General features: G+C 36.5%; 4 protein-coding genes across 6 annotated transcripts; all 4 read left to right on the top strand.

Annotated features, from left to right (window-relative positions):
• Positions 1 to 1,083: 1,083 nt before the first annotated feature.
• LOC137953217 (small ribosomal subunit protein eS25) lies at positions 1,084 to 3,254 on the top strand. Its single transcript, XM_068800501.1, has 4 exons — positions 1,084 to 1,167; positions 1,303 to 1,377; positions 1,604 to 1,738; positions 2,943 to 3,254. Exons 1-4 carry the CDS (start codon positions 1,165 to 1,167, stop codon positions 3,054 to 3,056), a joined length of 327 nt encoding a protein of 108 aa, XP_068656602.1. The 5' UTR covers positions 1,084 to 1,164; the 3' UTR covers positions 3,057 to 3,254.
• Positions 3,255 to 4,003: 749 nt separating this feature from the next.
• On the top strand, positions 4,004 to 10,379 carry LOC137953344 (ABC transporter B family member 29, chloroplastic). Of its 2 annotated transcripts, none has more exons than XM_068800709.1 (10): positions 4,004 to 4,658; positions 4,897 to 4,983; positions 5,084 to 5,191; positions 5,475 to 5,741; positions 5,879 to 5,962; positions 7,082 to 7,298; positions 7,923 to 8,008; positions 8,268 to 8,455; positions 8,678 to 8,768; positions 9,923 to 10,379. In XM_068800709.1, exons 1-10 carry the CDS (start codon positions 4,020 to 4,022, stop codon positions 10,073 to 10,075), a joined length of 1,920 nt encoding a protein of 639 aa, XP_068656810.1. In that variant the 5' UTR covers positions 4,004 to 4,019; the 3' UTR covers positions 10,076 to 10,379. The 2 variants fall into 2 exon arrangements, with proteins under 2 accessions (XP_068656810.1, XP_068656809.1); XM_068800708.1 differs by having other exon boundaries at positions 8,678 to 8,807.
• An 814-nt stretch (positions 10,380 to 11,193) lies between these two features.
• LOC137953436 (probable polyamine transporter At3g19553) lies at positions 11,194 to 14,038 on the top strand. The gene is made up of 2 exons (XM_068800855.1): positions 11,194 to 12,565; positions 13,341 to 14,038. Exons 1-2 carry the CDS (start codon positions 11,607 to 11,609, stop codon positions 13,828 to 13,830), a joined length of 1,449 nt encoding a protein of 482 aa, XP_068656956.1. The 5' UTR covers positions 11,194 to 11,606; the 3' UTR covers positions 13,831 to 14,038.
• Positions 14,039 to 17,534: 3,496 nt separating this feature from the next.
• LOC137953408 (uncharacterized) lies at positions 17,535 to 20,024 on the top strand. 2 transcript variants are annotated; one of them, XM_068800799.1, is made up of 3 exons: positions 17,535 to 17,632; positions 17,734 to 17,882; positions 18,273 to 20,024. In XM_068800799.1, exon 3 carries the CDS (start codon positions 18,306 to 18,308, stop codon positions 19,326 to 19,328), a length of 1,023 nt encoding a protein of 340 aa, XP_068656900.1. In that variant the 5' UTR covers positions 17,535 to 17,632; positions 17,734 to 17,882; positions 18,273 to 18,305; the 3' UTR covers positions 19,329 to 20,024. The 2 variants fall into 2 exon arrangements, with proteins under 2 accessions (XP_068656900.1, XP_068656899.1); XM_068800798.1 differs by having other exon boundaries at positions 18,268 to 20,024.
• The last annotated feature ends 663 nt before the right edge of the window (positions 20,025 to 20,687 follow it).

Genomic DNA, 20,687 nt, shown 5'->3' with positions numbered 1-20,687 from the left:
CTATGTGATATACGGAAAAATAAAATAAAAAATATATTTATTTATGCATGTTACTTGAGTTATATGTAGTAAAAATAAATATTTATGATAATAAATCCCATGCTATATAGGAGTTGAGATGCCAATAGGTTGCTTCAAGTTGTGGTTGGATTTGAAAAAAATCCGATCCCTGACAACCTCTAAGCGGCTGATCATAAGTCCCATGGTATTTGGGCTAGTGGTGTATTTGAGTTCTTTTAGACTCTTAAGCTGTAAATGTTGTTTGACTAATCTTAGTACAAAATTTAATTATAGGGCAAATGCTCATTAGGGAGTGAATTATAAATTTGAAATATTGATTATGAACCGTTACAAAAATCCTAGTGTAGTGGTTGGATAATTTATTTTCTAGTATGAGATTTTTTTGTATGCAAAAATTTTAAAACTAACCAAAATTTTTATTTACCCCCCTTCCTCCCTTAGGTTTATCCCTCTAGGACCTTACAACTCACGACACACAAGAAGAGGGACGGTTGATTATGCTAAAAAACACTCAGGTGTGTAGAGGTGGCATGACTAGTAAATAAGGAAAATTTCATAGAGATGACATAAAATTATAATTATGCAAGTTAGTGTATATCCTCTTATGTACTTTTGCTTTTTGAAGTATGTGGCTCTGAAGGCATTATAGTAATTGTAAACACTTTCACACAATTATAAATATAACCTCGAGGTATGGGGTAAAACTTTTCACTCAAATTTGTCTATACACCTCTCTTATTTCTTCTTATTTATCTTTATTGGCTGAAGTTTTTATCTTCTCTATTTTTCTTTAAGATATTTTGGTTTACATATTAGCCCTAGAAATCAGATTAGGTTTATCGAACCAGATCTCTTGGGTCCGGTTCAGCTGCAGAACCGTATACCATGTTGAATATCCGATTAGGTTCCATCAAACCCTTTTTCCGATTAGATTCGACTCTGGTCGGGTAAGGCATCCGGATCCGTGAACTGTCCCTGCCGCACCCGGCACCTTAAGTGTCCGGCCACCCTGCCTCGCGAGCAGACCATTCAATGGCTCGACTATAAATTTCGGGTTTTCTCCCGTGAAAAACCTTGTTGTAAAGTAGGAACCCTAATCTCCTTGCATCGTCGGTCGTCCTATCTGATTGAAGTTGAGGCGAAATGGTGAGAAAAGCTCTCTGTTTTTGTTTCTGTTCTGTGCATGTTTTCATCAGAAATCTGGATCTATGGTTAGAGTACCGTTTGTTTTTGTTTTTTTGGAAGTTACAAGCGCCTATCTTTTTCGGTTTCACTTTGTAGGCGCCAAAGAAGGAGAAGGCTCCACCTCCGTCTTCCAAGCCTGCGAAATCTGGCGGCGGGAAGCAGAAAAAAAAGGTGTATATCTTTCTTTGTTTTTGCTGGTTTATGTATGGCTCTGTAGAGTCTGATTTATCTTTTTTTCATGCGGCATTGACGTTTGAAAAAGTTTTGTCATTCTGATTAGGGATGTTACAGTTTTAGAACTATCTTTTTATTTTTTTTATAATAAATTTGGGACTGTATGGTTAAATGTAGTTTATGTGAAACTACTGTGAGCATTTGGCCTTTTTTTTATGTGTAGAAATGGAGCAAAGGAAAGCAAAAGGAGAAGGTGAACAACATGATTCTCTTTGACCAGGCTACTTACGACAAACTTCTGTCTGAAGTTCCCAAGTACAAGCTTATCACTCCTTCCATATTGTCAGATAGGCTGAGGGTATGATCCGTCTAACTATCTCCCTCATCTATTGTGAAGAAATTGAAAATGACATTAAAAATTATTGTAGGTCTCCAAATTTGTATTTTCTTGAGAAATTGTTTAGTAGATGAATGATCTGTGAACAAAAAGACATTGGTTGAAATCTCTGAAACTGTTCTCTTCGTGTGTAGAGATTTTATATTTATTTGAAGCAGTCACTATGTAGTCTCATTAAAGAAAAGTAGTTACTAAGTAAACTATGGTGAGGGGTGTTTCTTTGAAATGCTTGCTTGTAATGAAAAATCATATAAAAATCAGATCTACGTCATATTCTTTTGTTTGCATTTCATTGTATGGTGTGAATCTACTGGGCGTCTATACTTTGTTTTACACGTAACTCTTGCCACATTGTTTATTTTGATGTGTTACTATTGGGAGAAGATATGTACCTTTGTTAAGGTAGAAAATTTAGCTTTTATGTCAATTGCTTTTGTTATCCATCTCTCTTGTTCTATCAGCTAAAAGCCGATATTCCTTTTGAGATGGTCACTCAGTGCATACTTAACCCATATATAAGTCTCAGAAGCTGATGTTTGTGTGATCTTCAGAACTTGGACTGGTTTTATACTTCCGATGAAAGCAAGTGCTTTCTTAGACATTTCAAAATAGAGAAAGGAAAAAAAAAGTGATGATATTTATTTATATGTTGTTGATGAATTTGTGCTGATTTGCTTACCGTATGGTTGTTGGTTGAAATCAAGCAGGTGCTTAAAAATTGAGAAGGTAGTGTGTTCATGCTGAGAGTTGGCAAAATTGGGTCCCTAGGAGTGCAAACCTTAGGGAAACATGTATAGAGGGATGCAGTGCCATTATTATCTTTCTTCTTTTACCTATTCTGGTAGACCAAGAAATGGAGGAATTCACGTTGTTCTTCAATATCTTTTGTGTTGCTAATTGATACTTGGGCCTTTGCTTCAATGGCCACATAGGGGTTCCTAGTATCAGGTCATGGGTTCAAGTTTCTATCGGGAGGGGGGGGGGGAGTTTTTTTTTTGGCTTATAGTGTTAAACTGCTCTCATATAAAATCCTTCTTTTAAGTTTCTCTACTATTTGCTTGGCTATATTTCTGAAAAAATGCCAACTTCAACGTTGTTGGATGTAAAGAAGTATCAATTGCTTACAGCTGAATGCAAGATTAATGGATGCTGCGTGTTCCTGCAGATTAATGGATCACTCGCAAGGAGGGCAATCAAAGATCTCATGTCCAGGGGTTCCATCAGGTTGGTTTCTTCCCACGCAAGCCAGCAGATATACACAAGGGCCACCAATACCTAGGATAACTTTACTTGTGACAACTAGGATAGATAACCGGCTGTAATTTCCTCTTTAATTTGAGTTTTTGGTGAATTCTAGTAATTTTATTTGGTTTGGAAGGCCAGTGTGAGATTAAATGTCTGGCCTCTCATGTTGTTATTGACTATGGAATTTTTGTTGGATTTTGAAATGTCTATTTGGTGCTTTATTTTTCACTCAGTATTTGAGAACAAAATATGGGTTATTTCCGTTGGTTTGAGGCTTTCATTTTGCGAAAAAATTGTAAGACATAAGCATACATGTGTTGTTAAGGTTGTGCAGAAGGGGTTCCTTCTCTCTAGATTCATCGACTGGTGGATTGGGTGGTTTTTCCGATTTTGTTGGTGTCACTATTAGAATTTTTTTTCCTTTGATTCCTTGTAATTCCTTTTCTTATTAAGATGATAAAAAATGTAAAAATGTTATTTTATTTTTAGTGTAAACGTAAAATGATGACAATTTTTTTTGTTTTCTATATTATCGTTTAAATAAAAAATCAATTAAAGACAAATTTTTAATAAAAAATAATCAAAGAGAAAATAATTATTTCTTATGGTAGCATAAACTGTACCATAATGATAAAAAATGTAAAAATGTTATTTTATTTTTAGTGTAAACGTAAATATGATGACAATTTTTTTTGTTTTCTATATTATCGTTTAAATAAAAAATAAATTAAAGACAAATTTTTAATAAAAAATAATCAAAGAGAAAATAATTATTTCTTATGGTAGCATAAACTGTACCATATACACTCTTTTAATTATATTTTTAAAATTACCATTAAGGGTGCTATTCATGAGTCAACTCGGCGTGTCAGGAAATGTGAAATGGGACCTAACCGGGTCCGGAATCTCTGTCGGACTCAAAGCTAAGTAGCGGATTCTTCGTCTCCATTTTACTCTGTTCATCCCTCCGGTTCAGGCTCTCGTCAGCTTTGAAGGAATGGCGGTGGTGGTGTTCCAAGCTGCAAAATTCGCCCAACAAGTCTCGTTTGCATCTCAGGCAGATTTGAAAAACCTAAAGAAATCCCCTCGACTAGTGAAAAATGTCTCAATGCCCTCGTGTAAATTCGCCAGTTCGATCAAAGTTTCGATAGACTCCTCCCTCTCCCGTGCTTCGGAAACTCCGAAATCTGGCTCAAAGTCTCGATCTGATTACCCTTTTATATCGTTTTCGTCTCTGTTTCCAATTAAACCGTACTTAATATCCGAATGGGAACCTGTCCTCAAAGGTTGGATCTGCAGTGCCGTCTCGGTATACTGTCTCTCGAAATCAGTACCGACGGTGGGGAAATTTACGTCGATTTTGACCTCGGTGGATGCAAACCGGTTTACGCGGGAGGGTATGACGCTGGCGGTTCTTGTTTTAGTGCGCTGTGCCGCGAGTTATTTGCAGCAGGCGTTTTTGTGGGAGGCTGCGCTTAATTCTGCGTATAGGATTCGGGTTGATGTTTTCCGTAGGGTTTTGGAGAGAGACTTGAGTTTTTTTGAAGGGACTGGCGGAGTTGCCGTGGGCGATATTGCTTATAGGATTACCGCGGAGGCTTCTGATGTTGCGGACACTGTCTATGCTGTTCTCAATGTAAGTTCTGATAAGCTCGAATGAAGCTATGGCGTTTCCTTGAGTGTCTTTTTTTTATCATTTTTTTTCTTCTAAAAAATCTTTTTGGAAGAGAAATATGTAAGTGCAGAAGTTAGCCAACTAGCAACAGAAGGTTCTACCTGTTGCAGGCAGCAGGCTCATGGCCTCAGACGAATTTAAGCAGTCTTCGTTAAAATTGTCTTCTTCATTCCTGATTGATATTCAGTTTCGAGTGTAGACCATAGTACCATGTACTTTACAAATGACGGCAATGGCGACGCAAATGCTGGTGGCGAGTCCTGTTCTTTCATTGTTGTCAGCCTTGGTGAGCTCGTGAAGACTCCTGTCACGCTGCGTGCCTGCTTTTTGTCTGATGTATTTATTAAAGTGTTGAGCTATGTATATCTTCAACTGTTCATCTGTAGGCAATTCCATGCATGTCCGTTTTTGTTGCCTATCTTGGTGAACGGCTTCGAAAGATATCCAGGAAGGCACACCTCAGCGTTGCAGAGCTCTCTACCTACATTAACGAGGTAATTTTATTTCTGTCGGTTGAGAAGCCTTTTCTCTCCTATTGTGAGAAAAACCTAGTCTTTTAGCTAACATTAATACGATTGCCAGTTGGCACTCCAATCAGCAAGATATTTTGCCAGCCAAACAGAAAAATGTTTGGTCTCAGGCATTGCAGCAGTATGAGCCATCAAACCTGGGATCCCGGATGTCTTCACCCTTGCTACATGTACTTGATATTTACTTTTGCATTTACAAGAATATGGAGTACATGTATGAATGCATAACTTAGTTTCAGATTTCCAGGTGCTCCCAGCAATCCTTATTGTAAAGGCGAATAATGCGGAGCTCTGTGAAGGGGCACGATTTCAAAGACTTGCCCATATTGACTTAATTGAACATTTGAAGAAGAAGAAAATGAAGTCACTAGTTCCCCTGATTGTACAAGTTATGTACACTAGCACACTGCTGATATTTGGCATTGGTTATTTGGTGGTCTCAAGAGGATCTATTGATTGTTCCCAAATTGTTTCTTTTGTGACTTCGTTGGTTCTTTTGATTGAGCCTGTCCAGGTAACGCAGAGTCTAGAGCTGAGAGATGTTTTTCCCTTATCTTATAGGAGAATAAAAAGCTCAGAAAATGGTGATTAGTCAATGTACTCCTCTTCTCTCCTAGTGATTTTATCTTCTTCTTCTCATTAACTTTACAGGGTATTGGAAAAGCATATAATGAGTTCAAGCAGGGAGAACCTTCTATAGATCGTTTATTTGATTTGACTAGGTTCGACTATCAGGTATCATTATCATCATTTCACCAGATGTTCTATTGAGAATGCAACTGTCTTATTGTTTCCTCTGGCTATGGTTGTTGTTACAATCATACCAGGTATTGGTTCAAAAAATAGATTTTTATATGTTAGATAATATATGAAGAAGAAATTGATGTTTTAGTAGCAACAGGGTATATCCATTAATTCTATATGTGTCATTCTAGTTCTTCTTGATTAACATGTTTGTGCAATTTTTATCGGAACTCACCACCTAGGTGGCTACACAGTCCATGTGTTGATTGCTTTGCATCTAAGGGAGTGCCTTTGTTGTCATTGATATCGGTATTATGTTTTTAAAATTTTTAAAAAGAAAATGTATGCAAATATAGGTATTAATATCTTATGTTGCATGTAAATTTTGTAGCTGAAGTTGTATTGAGAGGAAAATTGTCGTTTAGATAGCCTATGAGGGAGCTTCCCTGCAATCTCTTGTTGTAAGGGATTTGCTCCCTCCCTCTCTGTAAATTTCTCTTGTTAATAGAAATACTTCTTCATCCAAAAAAAAAAAAAAAAGATAGCCTATGACAATATGGATACTAGAAGCTTTGGAGAACCACTTACTTGCTCGACTTTCCTATCATCTTCTGTTAACTGGTACTTCATTGTGATAGCCTATGACAATATGGATACTAGAAGCTTTGGAGAACCACTTACTTGCTCGACTTTCCTATCATCTTCTGTTAACTGGTACTTCATTGTGACTTCACGACAGCTACATGTCCTTAATACCCAAGTGGAGTTTCTTTTACACTATGTATCTTTATGATGTTAATACGCCATTTTATTGCATGACATTCTTGAAGTTGATTTTCTTGTTTCATTATTTTCCCAACATACTCGATTTTCTAATCTGGAAATTGCATCTAAATTTTGTGATTTTGGTCTTTCCAACGGTCAATATCATTGGGTTTTCTACGAGATGATTGCGTTCAGGTTTTGTAATTATTAAGGGTAACTCCCTGCTATGTCATACTCTCTGTTTTTAATTCTGCAGCTTAGTTGAGTTCTTAGTTCATTCCTAGTTATTCGTGCCATGGAATTTGGTGTTTTGAATTAGCTTCTAATCATTTTTCTTAACAATAGGTGATTGAGAAACCAGATGCAGTTGATTTGGACTCTGTTACAGGAGACATAAAATTTTGTGGTGTTACATTCAAGTATGGAGACAGTATGCCTCTTGTTCTCCATCAATTGAATCTCCATATCAAACCAGGAGAAACGGTAGCTCTCGTGGGACCCTCTGGTGGTGGAAAGACAACACTTACAAAATTGCTGCTTCGTCTTTATGGTCCTCTTTGTGGTGATTCATCTAGCTTCTAAAGCAATACTGCTTGTGTGATAATTCTATGTTTTCTGTTTTAGTATTCTTCAATGTGGTCTGGCAAAGTTTATTTGGGCCTTATTTTCGAATATATGTTTTATCAGTCCTCGAATTGAGACACTTCATTTAATTCTCCTTTATGATGTAGAATGGCAAAAAAGCCCCTCATCAAAACCTTGTTTTTCTAAAAATACCATTTATATTCCCTGTTCTTCACTATACATTTTAAGTTCAGGAGATATTGCTTTTTCTTTTAGGAAAAACTGCAAAAAAGTAATTGTCCTTTCAACACAGCATTGAGCTAATTTTGTTTGATATTGACTTTCAATGAATATTTTCTTTTTCTGAATCCTAAGTCAAACTCGCTGTTACTCGTTCAAAGTTAGACTAACCATTATCACTGTATTCTTTAAAGAATAACAAAGCTCTTTTCTTTATCTATACTTTGTTAAGTGCTTAATTGTTGAAAATGAATATATTTTTGGAAGTGAAGTGACTTTTTTTTTTTTTTCCCTATTGTGAAAGTTAAATGGCATTTCTTTGCATGATAACCTTTCTTCCTACATATGAATTACTTACTTGCTTCTAATTATATTATTGCAGGACGCATACTTTTGGATGATCATAACATTGGAGACATTAAGTTGGCTAGTCTGAGAAAACACATATCTCTGGTGTCACAGGATATAGTGAGTGCACCAAACATTTAAATCTGTTTCAATAAGGTGTATAATTCTTAAACTTGGTACAGTAACGAAAGTAAAGTTCACAAGCATTTCATCTTGTATGATAGGTTTGATGTTCTGGTGGGACTAACATGGAAAAAAAGAGAGGAAAATATGAGTCCAGCCCAGTGTTCATTCTTAGATTCATTGTTAATCTTCCTTGCTCAGTCAAGGTTGAGCGCTCTTTTTTCTTCTTTCCCTTTTACTTCTTTGTGTTTATCAGGCACTGTTTTCAGGAACTGTAGCCGAAAACATCGGCTACAGGGATTTGATGGGCAAAATTAACATGGATCAAGTTGTGGAAGCTGCTAAGATTGCAAATGCAGATGAGTTCATTCTAATGCTTTCAGAAGGCTACGACACCAATATTGGACAACGGGGATCCCTTTTGAGTGGGGGCCAAAAGCAGAGGTGAAAATTTTAGTTGATAGTCCTGTATTTGTGCTGTGATACTCATTCTTGCCCTTCAAGTCCATCTACAATGTTCTACTTGGCTAAACATCCACAATTTTTTCAGTCCAAAAGATAATTAAGACTTCAGCCTGATTCCATTGTGTTTGGCAAATCTAATTGGCATCACTTTCTTTTTATGGATTTGTTAATATTGCTTCCGGTAATTCTTTTCTATTCCAGGCTTGCCATAGCAAGGGCTCTGTATCAGAATTCCTCAATATTGATTCTTGATGAAGCTACTTCTGCTTTGGACAACCGATCTGAGCAATTGGTGAGACAGGCTGTGGAGCGTTTACTGAAAAACCATACTGTGAGGGAGAAATTTATTTTTCTTTCATACTTGTTTGTTTCTAAATAAGATTGCTCTTTTTTTATCTATATTTTCTTCTTAATTAGAATGGTCATCTTCAAAAAATAAGTAAGTCATGGTGAAAGTAAGAGTTCATGTCAGTTTTCAGTTAGTGTCATCAATTTTCAACATCAATTGTTTTCAAATGATTTTCATGATTCCCTTTGTGAAAAGCACTAATAGCGTATAAATGAACTGTCTCATGAGCATATTTTACTAGTCAAAATTTGAGCTACTATAGGTCATATTGTCCCTTAAGGGAGGAATAGGTTTGTGGCCGAAGTATAAAGAGAAATATCTTTTAAAACTGAAACCCTATTTCATCTCAGACTCTAGGCTGGGACTCATTCCATCCGGTATTGATCCTTCATCTTTATAAATAGCTATCAGCTCTTTGCAATTTTGTGCATCTGGTAGTTTTTGCAAGGTTATCTGAGGGTTACACATTTCTCTTTTCTCTGTAATTGGAACATATTCCTGAAGTAGGCACCCTTTGCTAGTGACTGTTTTGGGTTTCCTTTTTTGTTTTGTTCGTTGAGTTGAAGGGAACTAAATTCTCTGAGAGTCGCAATCTTTTCTTGAAACAGCCCCGTTAGTGGCTAAAATTACAGAATTACTACACATTTTAAAGTTTTTATATTTCTGTTTTCTTTATCTTGCGTCTTAATATCTATGAGAGGACTGAAAGGCATTTTCATGTGTGACTTTTGTTCTAGACTTTTTACACTACACATCCATTACATCCAGTCCGGTCCCTGATTCTCTTCTTTGTTCTTCTCCTTCATTTCCACCAGTGTCACTTCCCATCTGAAGATGCCATAATCATTCCATTCTCTGTGATTCAGTTTCTCTCCATGGCAAAATGTTGGGTTTACGAACTGAACCAACTTTGTCCATGTCTGTGCATTTCATTCATTTCCAAGCAAAACTATTCCCGACTACAATTTCTTGTTCAGCACTTCTTCTTAGTGGGATGGAGATAGGCTAGCTTCCTATAGATAACTAAGACATGTGATATGATTCATGTTTGGCCAGAATAACCTTCTAAATCCTGTATTCTGGCTGAAAATGTTTAGGTGCTTGTGATTGCCCACCGTTTGGAAACTGTTCGGATGGCAGATCGGGTGTTTCTCTTGGATGGTGGAAAACTTGAGGAGATACCTCGTTCTTCCCTTCTTGGCAATGGTTTATCCCATGGCTCTCTGCTGTCAAGTGGACTCATCTTTTGATCAGACTGGAACAGAAATCCTGAAAAAAACTTATGCTCGATTATCTTCTGGTTCTCTGCTGGCATCTATCACGGATATACCAAAGCAGATTTTGCAGCGAAAGAGGTATCAGGTGGAGCAGCGCTTGGAGGTCAGTTTTTTCATGCATGGGTAGTTGGAGCTTCCCATGAAGTCTATCATCGACTAAGGCATGATCTTCAGAAATAGAATCCGTTCTTTTTTATGTAAATATTGCAGGGTTGAGGTGTGTATTCACTGTCTTTGTCTTTTCAAGATACAATAGATTTTTTATTTTTGTCTATTAGACATAAACTCTTACAATTATACGTTTTTAGGAGGACAAAAACAAAAATAAAAATAAAAATAAAAATAAATAAAACAAAAGAGAATAAGAACTCAGAAACTAAGAGCTAGAAATATTTTTAGAAAGGAGATAATCAGTCAGACATTGTTGAAGAGTAGATATGGAAGAGTTTTATATAATTTTTATTATAAGATATGATAATTTAATTATAATTAGACTAATTTCCTAGTGTGGATTTGAGCAAAATAAGCATAAAAACAAAAAACAATTTCTCACAAGAATGAGTAGATTATTTATCCCAACTGTGGACCAGCTGCAACTAGCTGGAAAATGAAAAAGATGCATGTTGTTCCGACCTGACATTTCTGCCAAATTGGTAAAAGATGCCTCTGGGTCCTACCATGACGAGTCAGGATCTGCTGCTACAGGCGGCAAACAATTTGCTCTGATGATGTTGTATCTCTTCAACTGTAAATATGTTTTGTTGTAAATTTTCACTGTGGCTGTGGCAGCATCGCTCCAGAATTGCCTTAATTATATCTTAGTAGAAATGTGTTTTAATCTAATTAGTAGATGTTCAATCTAATCCAGTTTGGTTTTATTATTTTGAGAACACAGAAATCTAAGTTGGATTCCGTTTCCAAAGGCCTTTTTTTTCCCAATAAATGTATTTATTTTCGTTTCAATGAACACAGAAGCAATAAAACCACATTTTCGAAGATTTTCTGGAACCAGATTCATACCCAGTAATCATTTCTATTAGACATCAAATCCCTCAATCAGATTACTAAGAACTTTCGAAAGTCTTCAGTGTTAATACCAAATTATTTCCATTGGGTTTCTTTCGCTCAGAAACGGCCGTGAAGGATTACCGCGGGAAAAAAACGGGTAAAAGCCTCTTCTGTTTACTCCCGTATGAACCGTCAGCAAAGTTTTTGTTTGATCGTTGCTGCTGAGTTTTTAATTTTTTTTATCATTTCTGTTTTCGATCCTCCTTTTGTAACTCAGCTTTGACCGTTCCAGCAGTTACTTTTATTTGTCCGAAAATATCGGATAGATATTAGACGCCATATTGTATCCTTAGCTGCCGTCAAACGGCGATTCATCAAATCATCCGGGCACGGAGGTTCCGGATTCAACTCCCCCTCCTGTTAACAACGGAATTGTGTCTTTCGAATCCCTCTCTCCTAAACGGTACAGAAAAGGAAGAAGTCGGTTTGGCCTTCCATGGGTGAAGAGCAAACTGAAACTAATGTGAAGTCCAATCCCAAACTGACCATTCTGTCGCTCGTGGCGCTCATCTTCTATGAAGTTTCCGGCGGCCCTTTTGGGGTAGAAGATTCGGTCAAAGACGGAGGAGGTCCTCTGCTCTCTTTGCTTGGTTTCATCGTTTTCCCTTTGTTATGGAGTGTACCGGAAGCTCTAGTCACTGCCGAACTTGCCGCCGCCTTCCCTCAAAATGGCGGCTATGTTGTCTGGATTTCGTCGGCCTTTGGCCCATTTTGGGGATTTCAGGAAGGGTTTTGGAAGTGGTTCAGTGGGGTCATGGATAACGCACTCTATCCTGTTCTCTTTCTCGATTACTTGAAGCACTCGCTCCCGATTCTTAGTCAACCGATTGCTCGAGTCCCATCGTTATTAGCAATTACAGCGTTTTTGACTTACTTGAATTACAGGGGGCTTCATATTGTGGGCTTCTCTGCGGTTATTTTGGCAGTTTTCTCCCTTTCCCCGTTTGTAGTTATGGGTCTTCTCGCAATTCCGCGAATTCGACCAGGCCGATGGTTGATTGTGGATTTCAAGAACGTTCACTGGAGGGGGTATTTTAACAGTATGTTTTGGAACTTGAACTATTGGGACAAGGCAAGCACCCTGGCTGGGGAGGTTGAGAATCCGAGTGCGACCTTTCCTAAGGCGTTATTGGGGGCTGTACTATTGGTAGTTTCCTCCTATTTGATACCACTTCTTTCAGGCACTGGAGCTCTTGACGTTGGTGCTAGTGAATGGAGCGACGGGTACTTTGCAGAGGTTGGTTTTTTGATTGGGGGTGCTTGGCTGCGATGGTGGATACAGGCAGCTGCGGCAATGTCCAATATGGGTTTGTTCGCTGCTGAAATGAGTGGCGATGCATTTCAGTTGTTGGGAATGAGCGAGATGGGTATGCTGCCTTCTATATTCTCCATGAGGTTAGTTGGCTATTCGGTGGAACTGTTCTTTCATTTTATGTAATACCAGGCTAGCTAAATGCAACATTACATGCATAGGAGTCATTTCATATCTACTTTGAGATGTTGATGTTGATGCTCTTCTCAGGATTAGCACTATAGTAACGACCTGAAAGATACATATTTTAGTGAAAAGTTCAAGACGATAAGTATCAGATGCAGTTAAATTTGGTTTTAATTGTTTGACCCGTTTTTTGGGAAACCCCTTGTTTAGTGGAAATTTTAATGAATATTTTTTCTGTATGTATGAGTTCTTGAAATTTTTTATCTGGTCTTTCACCAATCAAATGGCTACGTAGTTTTTGCAGTTTAAGCAGTAATGAAGAAAATCCAAAATCATCTGTTTGCCTTATTTTAATGGAGACATATTGTGTGACTCATCTCTATACTCATAACCTATTAGAAGAGACATTTCTTTTAAAAGGAGCATTGGCATACTAAGTTGGTACAGAATTGACTATAATATAGTACATTAGATGATGAATTTAGCTGTTCAAACTCTTTTTGCTGATGCTCCCAACTCCATAAAAGAAAATACAAGTTAAGTGTACACTATATTCTGCTTTTTTCCTCCTCTCTAGTCTTTTCCTGTTTAGGCTTTAAGTTTGTTACTTTTTCTTTTTTTTGTCATCAACATATGTATTCTTGTCTGGGCTATCTTAAACTTGATTTCATTTGTCAAAGAAAAGATCATCTTTAGTAAATCTTAACAAAATTCTCTGAAAACCTTTTGTAGATCCAGGTATGGGACTCCCACCATAAGCATCTTATTTTCAGCTACTGGTGTTGTCTTCTTGTCCTGGATGAGCTTTCAGGAGATATTGGAATTTCTCAATTTTTTATACTCAGTTGGAATGCTTCTTGAGTTTGCTGCCTTCATAAAGCTGAGAGTACATAAACCTGATCTCCACAGACCATACAAGGTCCCCTTGCAAACACTGGGGGTAACACTTCTCTGTGTGCCTCCAACCTTGTTGCTTATTCTTGTTATGTGTTTGGCCACAGTCAGAACTTTGATCGTTAGTGGCTGTGTAATTATACTTGGCTTTCTATTATATCCTGCTATTGGGCATGCAAAGGATAAGAATTGGGCTAGGTTTGATACGACTGACGTGTCCACTGACATAACTTCAGATACCCTTCCAATTGTGTGCCAACAGCAGGAAGAGATTTCTGATGAGGCTTCTCTGGGCCTTCTATCAGATATCACCAACAAGGAAGCCTGACATTTTACAGGAACAGATTTTGAAGATGGAATAGTGTTGTCTTCATTGTTGAAAAATGTTTCATGTATTGTTGTAAGGTGGTGTAAGTACTAATTTTTATAATTGTTCTATTATAAAAAATTCATAAGTTATTAATATCTATCATCTTTAAATGTGTAAATGTAACAAGTATTGTCGGTGATAGTGGGTCCATTAAAGTAAGATGCTTGGTAACAAAAAGTTTTGCTTTTCGGTACTGATTTAGATAAGGAAGTTGTTATTTTAAATTGACATGATATATTTCCCTTCGTTTGCCTGTTTGCTGTCTGAGCCATATATTCATTTCTCAAAATGTATTACAATGATTGCCATCACCTCCATGCTTTGCCCATCTGGACCAATGTTTTCCCAATTCCATTGAATCTCATATTTATAGCTTTTCAGTCCAACGCATACACCATCTTGGATTTGCAAGCACTTTTTGAAGACTGGCTAGTGAATTTTCTCTTGGTCTTCATAATTCAATCCAAAAGGTAAGGTACTATTAGTGTATGCAATCAGTTGTTCCATATCCCTGTCAGTTTTGGATTTGAGTAAAGGTTGACTTACAGAAAGTTGGTGTTCAATTAATAAATGTTCTGCAGGATGGTACTGTACTTTGTGCTGTATAACATGGCTGCTTATTTGTCAGTTGATTCCTTGTTATGCATAATTCACTTGGAACAGAATGATGTAGACTTTCCAAAGTTATGGTTTTCTTCTCCATATGAATAAATAAGAGGGATGTAGCCTTAATTTTCTTAGAGTTTCCTTATTTGATTTTTCTTTTTATTCTCAAAATTTTCGTTATATAAGTTCTGATTTCATATTTGTCTCGTTGTAGTGGGACTTTCTGATTTTAGATCAGTAGTGTCAGTTATATTTGTTGTTTAGAAGTTTGAGCCTTTTAACAGAGTTCTGATCGAATCCTACTTCTCATATGTTTCTATATATAATATGTAGGAGGTTATGAAAGCTCTCTTAGGATCCTAGAGAACACTTCTTATTTGCTTAAATTTAATAATAATCTTAGAGCTCTTGTTTTTGCTTCCTTGCTAGTTACTTCGCTTTTCAAATCCTTTTCTATTGTCAAGTTGCAAAGAAGTGCAAACAAATCTATATTTTGTTCTCTTTAGTTCTAAAGCGTGAACGTACTTCCATCTTCAGCTCTTCCTAGAACCACATCAAGAAGGAAAATGAAAATGATATGAAAAAGCCAAGGAGGAGAGTTATAAAATTCAAAGCAAGTGATAAACAAGTGACCTGACTTAACCTGATGTTGAGTATATCTGAAGTGATGATTGCTTACTTTATTTTGTTGCATTTGAGTTGCTAGATGATTATGAATAAAGAATCTTTAAATATGTAAAAAAAAAAAAAAACCCTGTTTTCCTCTTTTTGACACTTGACCAAATCTCCAAATTGGCTATCCAAATATAATTAGACAATATCGAGTCACTTGTTGGCTTTGGGTTTTCCCCAGATTCTTACTTATGACCACAAATTGTTTAAAAGTATGTAAAATAATGTAGCAAAATATGTAAAGAATGTATGGTACATTTTACAGGGCTTTGGACTTCATTTGATGCAGCATATTGCTTTCAAGTAACCCTCCGAAACTTGATCTGTTGCACTCGATGAGACAACTTCTAGGAGAGGTTTGAGAGTTATTGAAAGCTTAGCATTGCCATTTCGTTTCACTTTTAGAATTGGAAGGTTGCAGATGTAATCATCACCTGTTCCCTGTTCTAATCAGAGAAACTCCTGGAATTTTCATTTATGATTTCACCTACTTTAATTGTTAACCTACATCTAAGATTGTTGCACTCTGAAGAACAGCTTCTGGAAGTAGCTTTTTCTCGTTTCTGAATTAGATACTGGATATGTTTGTGTAAGGTGGCAGAGAATTTGAGTAGATTGCCTTCTCTGTTGATTTGTTAGAGTCTGTGACTGCTTCAACTTATCATATGTGGTTGAACTACGAAGACAAGTTTCAGGGAACTCAACCCATTAGATTGACAATTTATGAAACTTCTTTCTCATCTCAAGGTTTCCTCTTCTTATCTATATCTTTTTTTTCTTTCTCAAAGTTGCCTTCTTTCTTTTTTTTTTTTTTTTGTGGCTCTTATGATCTGTTAGTGGTGTTGATTGACATCTGAACTGAAATATGACAAAGTTTTATGTCTTGGTGAATGATGTAATAACCTAAGCCAAAAGAGGTGTAGTGGAGTTTGATGTCCATAGGCAAAGAAACATAGAAAGAAGTTGTGGATTGAGCCTTCAGCTCAGTGCCTGCATGGGAGGGTTTCTAGTATGAGGTCTTGAGTTCAAGTCTCACCCAGATAAGGAGTGTCAGCATTAGAAAAATACATAAGAAGAAATCCGGTTCATGCGACACTAACCGTCCCTTTGTTTGCACAAAGTATTATAACTCTTTTTCTTTGTAGAGTAGATTTACCTTTTCTATAGGCAATATTACCGATATGTTGCAAAAGTCTTCTCTTCCGGAGTAATTGACTCAAGAACTTCTACTCATATGTCAAGTATGTCATCTTTATTTACTAGGAGTCTTCTATTATTAAGCATGTTACACTTGTTGATGGGTCTATGTCTTATGCTTTAGACTTTCAACACGAACTGAAAACTTCCGATAAATAAAAAGATTTATGATTCCTACTTAAAACAAAAAAGCACAAAACCCACTTAGCTTATAACTTCATCACTATATGATCACACACAATTATGTTAACAAGTAAACGATCTATTTAAATGATATTTTGGATGTTGGAATACCTAAAATAAGTTTTGGCCAACTCATTAGAAGTTTTACTTCAAAGAGAATGAAATTGTTTAATGACCACTGGAATTTGTACTCATCTTGAAGTATCTCTCAATTCTATTAGTCAACACTACCTTTGTTATAAAAATAAAGATAAAAATGAAGACAATATATAAAATTTCTTAAATAGATTTTCGAATTGATTGAGTTTCTTGTAGAAATTAGAATAAACTTGACTCGGTTCGAGCTAACTCAACAACATGGATGAGTTTTAACCATGTTGTAAGTTTTCAACATCCCTAATGATTTTATCTATCTATTCATAAATCAATCTTTTTATATACATAAATATTAGGAAGTGACATATGTAATTTGACATAATTATACATTATACACAATTTTGAGTTTTAAATTTTACAGGAAATTAGACTTGTCCTTGTACAGAATTGGACTAAGTGGTCTTGATCTGATCTTCTAAAATTCGGGTGAGTCTTAAAAAAATTAATTAACTTATGTAAAAACAAGTTTAATAATAATTACTCGATTTTTTTCGTATTCGAGTTAACTCGAGTTAGGGGTGCTCAGATTGAATTTTATAACTATTACCTAAATATAATTTATTATGTTCAATATATAAATTTATTTAAATGATATAGCAAGATTTATGCAATTTTTAGAACATAGCTTAAAAATATTATGTACATTGTGACAACTTTTTTCTAGGAGAAAACAGACTTTTTTTTTAAAAAGAATTTGTTTTCAGCTTAAATAAAGATGACATGGCAACGTGGTCCGAAGAGTCCGAACCCAAGCTCCGAAGGACCAATGGAAGGAAGACTTGCGCGAGCTCACGCAGGCTACAAAAACAATATTTTGACCCCTCCCCGATGTCCAAGGTTGATTAGGCATCCTTTCCTCGAAGAATTTCGGAAGAATGCTCCAACCCCTTCGAGGGAGTATTCCGTTGTAGCTAGCAGAAAAAAAGCACCCCAATTCCTATCCCAGGTCCGCCCTTTCTCGCTTTTATTAAACCCTTTAATCCCTTGATGTAATTTTATGTGCACGTTATCTTGATTTTGCTTCTGGCTTTTTTCTTCAATTTTCAGATTATCCTCCATCGTGGATCACAGTTACAGCTCAAGGGATTATTGGATTTTTTAGCCTTTTCTGGCTGAATTCAGTTTTGTCGTGTGCTTTGTGATATTGCTGTACTTTGTTGTAGCGATCAGGAAAAGCGGTTCCATCCCTCTATCAGGTTTGCCGTTTTCCCGTTTCTGTCTCCTTAGTAAATGCTTATTTTTTGTACCCTATGTGTTGATTATACTTCTCGTTATAATGTTCAATTTTTAGCATATGCTTGGTTAATGGATGACATTTGGAATTTGAGGGGTTGAATGGATTTTTCAGCCATTTTATGCTGATTACGTTTTCCTTTTCTCCTCTGCGGCTATTGCAAATAAATACATTGAATTCAAAGTGCGTTGTGGTTTCCTCGCTTCCGGCGATTAACTGCACTATCTTTGTCAAAATTCAAGAAATTTCCAACTTATATATTGTTCTTTTTTGTTTTTGCTTGATATGTCGTTTTTACATTATTTTAAAAACCAATCTCCTCTTACTTCTGGGCTTTGGTTAATTAGAGAAGAATTGCGGGAGTGTGCTGAAATTGGAGCTTCAAATGCCGACCCTTCTACACTCCAGAGTTGATCTGCTTGAGCTGAAAGCACAGATTGTTCGCAAAGTTGGGTACAAGAGATCGGAGAAGTACTTCTATCACCTTAAGGGATTCCTTAGCTATAAAATTACCAAGTCCAAGTTTAATAGGCTTTGTTTTAGTACCATCGGAAGAGAAAACATTGCTCTTCACAACATTCTTATCCAATCAATTCTCAAAAATGCATGTCTTGCTGAGTCACCTCCAGCCTATTCCACGAAATCCATAGATTCTGTCAATAGATCTCAGGGAAATCACAGTTCCATTTGTACAGATGCAATTCCCTGGTCCCCACGCAAGTCCCATTCTGCTAATATTCGTGATCGCAAGTTTAATGACAGACCAAGTCCTCTCAAGCCTGTTGATAAGATCCAAGGTGTATTATCTGATGAGTTGGTATCAAGGCTTACAGTAAACGGGCCTACTTTCATTGGTTCCTATGATTTGAAAAGACTACAAGAGCAGCAGAGTGAAGTTTTTTCTGTGGAAGATGGAGAAGAGGTAGAACAAATACCTGAAACTTCACATGTTCAAAGTAGAAGCCCTTTAGAGGCTCCACTTGGTATCCAAACAAGAGGCTGTTTTGGACGTGAACCTAGGTTTTCTCTTCCAGTGTCATGCACGCCTGAGACTTGTGGTAATTGTCTTGAGCTACCTGACTTCAAATTACTGAAGAGTCGGGTGGAGCAAAAGTTGATGATGGAGGGTCTCGATGTTTCAGTTGACTGTGTTCATTTATTAAATAATGGGTTGGATGCATTGCTGAAGAGATTGATAAAGCCATGCTTGGAATTAGCAAAAGCAAGACATGTCGAAGAACAATCTTTAACCAGCATGATGACCAATAGATATATGTCAAAGTCAAATTGTTACTATGCGGCATCTTTACTAGATTTTCAAGTTGCAATGGAAACAAATCCTCAGTTACTTGGTTATAATTGGCCAGTCCAGCTGGAGAAGATATGCTTCTGCTCATCAGAGGAGTAAATTATAGGTCTCAGATACTTCGGTCAGAACTCCATGTACGTAATTATAGCTGATGTTGGCCACTTTAACATGCTTATGAGGATAGATTGTTTTAAAGGATTTTCTAGCCAAAGATTGTTTAAAAGGATTCTCTAGCCTTTGATTTGGAAGGGTAATAAATGGCAGTATATTTTAGAAATTTAGGAGGTTTGAGGCATTCTTAAAGTGGATTTGAAGTTTTTTCTGTCATGAGTATGAGAGGACCACTCCAAAGAAAGGATCCGGATGATGGTGATATGCCGAGGAATGATGTTATGGCAACAAAATGCCAGTCGCAACTCAGTTTATACTGCACAAATTCCAGATAATGAAATGACATTTATATCATTGAAAAAAAATGACAAATTTATGTTTTTTACTGATTCCGACTATAGTTAATCATATGGAGTAGCTTCTGTATATAAAGCATTAAGTTGGAAAATTTTAGAACGTTGTTATCTTGAGTTAAATTGTTCAGCATCTCTCTTTGAAAAAAATCCTGCATCTGTATCCAGTCAAAGCCTTTGATGTTAGCCCCTGTGGCACTTTTCCATTTTTTTTTAGTGGTTGATACTTAAGAGTGGATTCTAGACTCTCAATGTTACATAATGGAGAAATAACAGTTCCACAAATTGTCAGCCAATTACAATGTATGGACCTCTTTTATGTAGCTTGAAATCATCCGTCATCAAAGATAAAAGAGCCTTGCCCAACTACAGTGGGGCTTGGTACTGTACAGTTTATATGAACTAGCAAAATTTGTCTGGTCTTAGAAGGAACTACCATGTTGACTTTGGCTCCTTGTAGACATACTTTACTGAATGATGGCTTTATAAAGTATGAAAAATTAGTTGGATTGAAAAAAAAAAAGTCAAGCTATGAGTTTATTTGGAATGTAAGTCTTGTATTGACGAAAGTAGTCACTGTGTTTATGCATGAACTCCAATGTGTTAAAAGCAGTTTTTTAAATCATCTGACGATAGCCATGCCCATGTTAATTTCTTTTAGCTTGAAGTATATTGAACTAGATTAAAATTTTCAAAAAGAGTTAGTTGCAACTACATTGCTCTGTTTAATGGGCAGTTTGGTTCCTGTGCATTCTTTTTGTAGCAGAGGGTTTTCTCCACTTTATTTTTAATAAGATTTCCACCATTCAAATAAAAGAAAAAGAAAAAGTTGAAGTATGTGTTTTCTAGTGACCGTTTGGTGATCTAGGAAAATTCTAGCAGAACACTTTTAGTGCCCAAAGTTGTATCACCCCTATGAATGGATAAAGGAACTATTGTATTGACAAGTAATGGCTAGCTCCATCCAAACTAATAAACCAAAGCTAAGGGGCCT

This window comes from Aristolochia californica, unplaced genomic scaffold (assembly GCF_029961685.1).
Source record: "Aristolochia californica isolate CCGP_79_NKW_82.1479 unplaced genomic scaffold, dmAriCali1.0.hap1 SCAF_16, whole genome shotgun sequence".
Lineage (NCBI taxonomy): Eukaryota > Viridiplantae > Streptophyta > Magnoliopsida > Piperales > Aristolochiaceae > Aristolochia > Aristolochia californica.
This window is presented reverse-complemented; position numbering and strand designations above follow the sequence as displayed.